The 8,096-nt window shown below is 39.5% G+C and overlaps 1 protein-coding gene across 1 annotated transcript in view; it reads right to left on the bottom strand.

The window, feature by feature from the left end:
• LOC118415813 overlaps nucleotides 1-8,096 on the bottom strand; it is a gene marked incomplete in the record, with an annotated part of 28,013 nt that overhangs the window by 3,180 nt on the left and 16,737 nt on the right. Inside the window, 3 exon segments of the mRNA XM_035820642.1 lie at nucleotides 1,512-1,580; nucleotides 1,797-1,874; nucleotides 2,110-3,007. Of these exon segments, the coding sequence (XP_035676535.1) occupies nucleotides 1,512-1,580; nucleotides 1,797-1,874; nucleotides 2,110-3,007 (1,045 nt within the window).

The following is an 8,096-nucleotide window of genomic DNA, read 5'->3' as shown; positions in this document are numbered from 1 at the left end:
ACATGTAGTGCAAAATTTATTCAGCTGGAGGGAATTAATTTCAAAGAGACAAAAGTTGGCTTCCACAGTGTTTTAAGTAATTAGTTGAAAAAATTACTCTGTAGCACAGTAGTAGTAAATGTACATCGAAAACACATTCTCAGTGGAGAGGTCACTGTTATGAAAACTGAAAATAAATCAGCAAACATTCTAAAATTAACAGTATCTTGAGGTTTTAAATAGCCTCCTGGTGAAACTGTGTATGTCACAGAGGCCATTATCAAAAGACTCCAGGCAAGATCACTGACATAGACAAGAAGATAAGATTAGTTTCATTGCAATAGAATTTTCACAGATTTGAACTACCGGTTGTTTTATAGAACTTTTAATGTCTCCTCACACATGGAACCCACTGGTTAGACTGGACCATTATAATGTTGGAGTGTCAGTAGGAGTGTTGGTGTGTCAATAGGAGTGTTGGCATGTCAATAGAAGAGTTGGTGTGTCAATAAGAGTTTTGGAGTGTCAGTAGGAGACTTGGTGTGTCAATAGGAGTGTTGGTGTGTCAAAAGAAGTGTGGTTGTGTCATAGGAGTGTCAGTGTGTCAATAGGAATGTCAGTGTGTCAAGAGTTTTGGAGTGTCAGTAGGAGTGTCGGTGTGTCAATAGGAGTTGGTGTGTCAATAAGAGTTTTTGAGTGTCAGTAGGAGTGTAGGAGTGTCAGTAGGAGTGTTGGTGTGTCAATAGGAGTGTTGGTGTGTCAATAAGAGTTTTGGAGTGTCAGTAGGAGTGTCGGTGTGTCAATAGAAGTGTCAGTGTGTCAATAGGAGTGTTGGTGTGTCAATAAGACCTTTGGAGTGTCAGTAGGAGTATTGGTGTGTCAATAGGAGTGTTGGCATGTCAATAGAAGAGTTGGTGTGTCAATAAGAGTTTTGGAGTGTCAGTAGGGGTGTCGGTGTGTCAATAGAAGTGTCAGTGTGTCAATAGGAGTATTGGTGTGTCAATAGGAGTGTTGGTGTGTCAATAAGACCTTTGGAGTGTCAGTAGGAGTATTGGTGTGTCAATAGTAGTGTTGGTGTGTCAATAAGAGTTTTGGAGTGTCAGTAGGAGTGTCTGTGTGTCAATAGGAGTGTCAGTGTGTCAATAGGAGTGTTGGTGTGTCAATACGAGTTTCGGAGTGTCATTAGGAGTGTCGGTGTGTCAATAGGAGTGTTGGTGTGTCAATAAGAGTGTTAGAGTGTCAGTAGGAGTGTCAGTGTGTCATTAGGAGTGTCGGTGTGTCAATAGGAGTGTCAGTGTGTCAATAGGAGAGTCGGTGTGTTAAAAGAAGTGTCTGTGTGTCAATAGAAGTGTTGGTATGTCAATAAGTGTTTTGGAGTGTCAGTAGGAGAGTTGGTGTCTCAATAGAAGAGTTGGTGTGTCAATAGAAGAGTCGGTGTATAGGAAGGCAAGATGGGATGTCTCTTTGTGTACGAGACAATTAAATTTAGATTTCATCTGCTGTCCGTCATCAGTTATTATACGTAATCTTACCCTTGTTCTTCTTGCCAAGGTGTCACAAAAGTCACTGTGTCCATCATGGACTCTCTCAACACACGTTTCCTGTACATGGTGCACAAATAGTTACAATGTATGATCAGCAATTAACAACCTAAGTCTAAGAACAAAGACAAAACAAGGCCATATATCATTAGATTTTATCACCAGTCCTTGCTGTTTGAGTGGATTAAACAATCAAAATGTGCAATAATGGGAAATATGAAAATATCAACAATAATGGGACAATATGATGTTATATCATATACATGTATGGCACACCTCTGAAACTTCTTCTTTGGGGGTGATGCTCCCATTAATCTCTGGGCTCTCTGACTCTAGCATTGGAGGCTGTGGCACCTGAAAATTCAGTCTTCCTGTTATTAATATATCACATGAACTTGCCATTGGCGTAAGTACCATAATTCAATTTGACTGTTTATGTTAAAACACTCAACACTTAAGATACAGATCAAGATGCAATAGCTAAGTCAGCATTTATTTGATAATTGTAACTTCTTTACCTTATCATTGAAAATGCTATAAAGTGTGACATTCTGAATTCTGATTACTATTAATTAAGGCCAGCACATACCTTAATACTTCCCCATTTCCTTCTTGCTGGCCTCTCCAGTATGACCTCACCATTCTCTAAGGGCTCCTCACAGTCAGCTGGCACCATTCCAACTTCCACAGCCTCAAGTTCAACATAGCTGCCTCCCAGACTGCTCTCCTCTATATCCAGATCTAGTGGAGGGTTCTTCACAGTACCCCACTTTCTCCGTCCCTGCCCCATAGGGGAGACCACTGTTCCATTGTCATTCCAGCACTCTGTCTCTGCTGAAAATACTACTTCTTCTAGGGGCAAGGAGGTTGGCCTAGCTTCATTCAAACTGATACAGTTCTTAGTTCCTTGTTGTAATGATATAGTGGCATCGTTTTCTAAAGATGGTTCAGATTCAGTATTCTTATATCCATTGTGCTTTTCTTTAGGAGGATGCTCAGGCCTTGGCTTTACATAAAATTGCACAGGAATGTCTTTGTTGGATTTAACTACAGTCTTTTCCTTTCCATGGTCCTTAACTGTTTTCTTCTTATAGTGTTTGGATGGTGAAGAAGGAGAAGAGGTCTCTACCATCTTGGTATTCTTTACATGCACAGAGTTGTCATCAGGTTGCTTTTGAGAAGTCTGAGAGGTTGTAGGTGCTGTTCCAGATGTAGCCTCACCTTCTAACTCAACGATTTTGTCTGAAGGCTCTGGCTTTTCATCTTTAGTTTCTCTCTGAGCCACCACCGAGTCTTTGTCTGATTCGTCTTCACTGTCAGATGAAGATTCACTAGTTGCCGATTTAGTGTCTTCAGCAAAGCTCACTCTCTTCTCAGACTTTGAATTTGACCTTGACCGTGTCTTGAGAATTGGTTTGTTTGACTGAGTTTCTTCATCATCTTTTGCAGCAGCTGCATTTACCTCTTGGTCTGTGTCATGGCACTCTCTGCAAAAAGGAAAGTAAACCATGTTACTAAGTGGACACCTTTCTTCTCACAATTTAGTGAGAAGAAATAAAACTTTAAGGCATAATGATTAAAAATAATCCAAAACCTAATGACCATTCTTTCATGTAAATCATCACAAAAAAAAAAATTGTCAATTACTCTGAATGGAAATTTATGTAGAACAGAATATTCTTTATTATTCTATACTTGACAAATCAGAAACATTAAAATGTTCAGTAAAACTAGCAACTTTCAATTTTGTTTACTGCTTAATCAATTAACCTTTGGCTTGATACATTACAGACCATTTTAGGGACCCCGTAACAAAGCTTGGACAGTGTCAGACTGAAAAAAGACCTAAGTTCCTAGTTTAATTAGTGCAACCCCCTACAATCTAAAATAACATTCAGTGCAATGTGATTTGTGAATACTAATAATGATATCATAATTGATAGTTATATTGATATAGGTCAATCTATAATTGCTCAGTGTGCATTGTACAACTTACAGAGAATAGATGAACCAGAATTGCCAGTACAACAGTTGTGTGTACGTGATCTGGTTTTACCTTGAGTTACTAGATTGTGTCATCTCAAAACTATGACCTGTGTACACAGTCACTGTTTGCATCATGCTTGACGAGTATTTAAGAGCCAATCCCCAATTAGTCACAATACTGTAGAGCTGGGCACCTTGTGTGTGAGGAACAGGTGAGTAAATGTTCTCAATGGGACTTACAGAGTCACAGGAAAACCACTTCAGAACTGTCAATAAGCTTATTTGAATGAATCTCTACCAAAGCTGTTACAGATTAGTAGGTTTTGACATCACATGGTAACTAAAGGACTTAAAAGATAACCTAAAATACTGATTTGATGATAAAAGTTGTCCAAATTTGAGGAAAAACATGGCAAAATGGTAGAAAAAAGCTTGCACACAAAGTAATGAAATCTACATTTTTTGAACAACCTCAAATGAATTGACAATGCAACCATCGATTTTAAATGAATCAAGAGGTTTACAAATATATAATCAATGTTTGCTTTAAGGTGTTAAGTGTGGTACTTAAGAAAAGAACAGACTTCCCTAGCTAACAAAGTGGGATACAAACGGCCCAATATTCTCCTTACATGTACATCTCTGTGTGCATATGTCGGCTTTACTGTCAGGATGTTAAGTGTATCATAATTGTACATTTGCAAGAGTTGAAATCAACGGTTAGAATTCTAGACCTGTGTAAGCCATCATGGCTCCGAATAATGAAACGGTTACCGTAATTTGCTGTAGTGAGTGCTGTCGGGATATGTACTGAGGAAAGGTCTGACTCAGAGTCTCATTCAAAAAGGGAATTGAGCAAGACTGATGGAGTGTCACTTCCAAGTGCAAAGGAAGTACATGTAGTTTCTTTGTACACATTTCTGCTTGGTGGTGCAGTAGTAAAGGGTTTAGCCTTGCTTAGCACAGACCTGTTTCCTCACCTGTCCCCAGTGTGTGGACAACAACAGTACGGAAGGTCGCACACTGAAGTGGCACCCATGGACTATACTACAACCCTAACCGAACGTACGGTGGGATTTTTTTCTGGAAGATTTAATCCTATTCTGTCTCCACTGCTGTAATTCCTGTTAAGCTGATTGGATACATCATGTAAAAGGCTTTGAAACACCTCTTTTGTAGTATAAGGGGTGCACAAGACAGGAGTTTCACAACTTTCAAGGAACAGTGATTTTGGATCATGGGTAAGTACTGCTGCAGTTTTCAAATCTTTAACATAATAATATATTATATGTTATTTTTTTTGGCAACTGTATTTCTCTAGTAACTAGCCTGATTTAATCACGCTTCTATATAGCCCACCCAACATCTTTGGGGAGGGGCCAGTTACAGCACAGAGAGCACAGTTTGTGTTCCACAGACTATTCTCTAACCATATTTCTTAATTCTTTATCTGAGATGAAATGCTGACACAAATGGCCTTAACTTTTAAGTTGTTGTAAAATGTGAAGTTGACCAAACTTACATGTATCTTGAGCAGCAAAAAAGCTGAATATATTTTGCAAGAGCTGGACCAAGGATGATAAGAGTTCCTTAGAAAAGCAACAGCAGCAAATTCTGCTCACTGCATGGCAGTTAACTTTGTTTACAGCAACCAAATACATGATAAAGGGAACATAAATTGATATTGATTTTAAGCACTAGCTGTTATGTTTATGCTGTTCCATGGAACCTGCCTAAAAATGTTAACTTATACCGGTTAATTGAAAAAAAAAGCAAATAAAAGTGATGTACAACATGTATAATAAATAAAACAAAGTTCACATATCATTAAGTCAATTAATAATTTTTTGTTTTCTCTATACTGTACATCACTTTTGCCCTCTTAAAATGCCTATTGTACATGTAATAGTCCTACTAGCAATTTCTAAACAAAATCTAATATACTGCACTACACACAAAGGTGCAGGTGGTTCAGTCAATGGCAGAGGGAAGCTGGGCGCTGTCAGTTTCATCTCCAGGACCAGAGCACGTCTCAGCAAGAGGAGGAAAGGGCTACAGGCTGCATCCGCAGGCAAGGGATCTACCACCTCCCTGCCGGGGGTCGGCGAGGAGGAGGGGATTTATTGCTTTCGTAACCACGGACAGGCCATACAGGTAAGGGGAAATGGCACGGACAGAGAACAAGATGTCTTGGGTTTTGTCCAAAAAGATTACCAGTCTATAAGCATAGTTAGTATACCTTGCAAAGTTTGGTTTAACCTAGGATTCAAAATAATGCACTCTAGAGTAAAAATATCAGCAATGATGACTGAATTTGATACTTTTCCTTTTAATGTTCACTTGGTCATCAGGATATATTCTAAGTTTTCCAATTGAGGTGGAATGGGAGTAAAATGTATAGATGCCCCCTATATAAAGGCAGTGTGTCAGCTAGCCTAGTCTCAAACAGTCTGACCTTGACATGGTGAAAACATGTAACTGCCTGAGTGAGCTATTTAGATCTGATATCTGGACACATGAATGAACGTACTTCAAAATTACAGAATGAGACCCCTATCAAGTGCCGATTATCACAGTGTAATGTTAGCAGTTATAATACATAATCCTGTTGAAAGCAAACATTTCTCACAGATCATGGAGAAAATGAATGAGTTCAGGAAGAAAGGAGAGTTCACAGACATCACGCTGGTTCAGTGTAAGGACAGTGACTTTCCCTGCCATCGGGCAGTCCTGATGTCTGCACAGTACTTCCGCCTCATGCTGGAAGACCTGGAGGTATATCACTCCTTATCAGTCAATATATGCAGTGGGGTAGGCGATCACCATTCTCTATAATAGTTTCTAATGCCAACCCTACGTTGTGTCCTCTACCATCCAAAATCCATCCCTACCACGTCTCACTCTACTGTCTTTCTCCATTCATACAACATGTATGTCACGCAAGTAAAATTAAAGATATTGACAGAATTACATTGGAAATCAGAATGTCCTTTTTTCCTCAACTTCGATCAAGAATCATATACATGTATAGCTTCATCCTGCCAGAATGCCATCTTTTGTCTAAGTTGGAGTGTGTTAGTAGAGACATCAAAATGTGTGGTTTAGCGAACATGCTGGACAGAGCCGCTTGGAAGCGTGGTGTGAAGACAAGCCGAATGCTGCCTACCTGTGTTAGGGATCCCAGCAGCAGTATAATCAAATACTGGACACTACTACTAGATAAGTGCTTAATTTGTGAGCGTCTTTCTGTATTTCCTGTACTCCAGCTCGGGAAGGTTGGAGCCAACCTGTCCATCCTGCACATGCATACAGAGGTGCTGGAGGACCTGCTCAGCTTCATTTACACAGGGAACATCCTGGTCACACCTGCCAATGCCAGGCACCTGCTGGAGGCTGCACACAGGTCAGGACAATAACATCTGGGCAGGACTGTCTCCAGGACCCGTCCTTCCGTCCCAAGATGGAAATTTGCTTATTGGGATGGAAAATCATTTTACCCCATCCATCCTAAAAATGACATGAAACTGTTTTTCATATTTTAGAATGACATATCTAACCAGGAAAATCAACAGCTTCCTAACAAGTGGGATGGAAAAAAATTAAGCTGGACACAGTCAGCATATGGGACAAAATACTTCAAAAGTCTCAAAACAAACCTCTACCATCATGGCAGACTTTTTTGGATCCTTGTACTTATCTCAGTTTGTTGTATATTCATTTAGGAATAAGCTGCCAAAATCAGAATTCACTTAATTTTATTGACAGCTGCCACTGAAAAGAGATGGTCATGAAATTATAGTCCATTAAATGGTCATAATACACAACTTTTTACACACATAATTAAAGACAAACCAACCAAAGAACCAACCAAATAGCCAACCTATTGTGCAACTAAAAGGAAATACGTACACTGTCAGGTAAAATCATTTACCTTAGTTATGACCAATATCACCTTTGTTGAATGTTGAATCAGAATGTCTTAGAATCAGAATCCTTATTTACAAATTATTGACAATGTTTACAATGGCCCAGATTTCAGATGCAGGATGTGGCTGAGAAGTGCTGTTACCTGCTGGAGGCCATGATGACCCCAGCTAACTGTCTGGGCCTGTGGCAGTTGGCCGACACTTTGGACCAGGGAAGTTTCCTCCTCAGGGCACAGGAGTATGCACTACAGAATTTTCAACAGGTCCTGACTTTAATCTGTTCTACATAAATTTTTGCATTGTGAATAGAATGCACAGAATATGAACGTGTGGTTACTGGTCAGTTCAATAGTAGACATGGATGTGGTTAAAATGGATAGCATGTACCTGAAACGTATTGCTGTCTAGCTTGGTAATCATACCTTGATTTAACAGTTTTGGTTTTAGAGTTTTTACCGACCCCATTTCTATTGCCTTTTCTGACAGCCTATCTTTCCAGCCTTTCTGACTACTGTACTCCCCAAGTAATCAAAACCAACACTTTTGTACGAGGGGGTTTCAAAAAGTAATGTCACTAGTTTCATGACAGGCTCATTTTTACACCGAGTGAGTTGAAATTTGGTACAGTGGTAAAGGCATATATCCTCTTTGAAGTGATATAGCT

Source organism: Branchiostoma floridae, chromosome 5 (genome assembly GCF_000003815.2).
Source record: "Branchiostoma floridae strain S238N-H82 chromosome 5, Bfl_VNyyK, whole genome shotgun sequence".
NCBI classification, from domain to species: Eukaryota; Metazoa; Chordata; class Leptocardii; order Amphioxiformes; family Branchiostomatidae; genus Branchiostoma; species Branchiostoma floridae.
The sequence above is the reverse complement of the archived record's forward strand: the minus strand, read 5'-3'. Positions and strand labels throughout refer to the sequence as shown.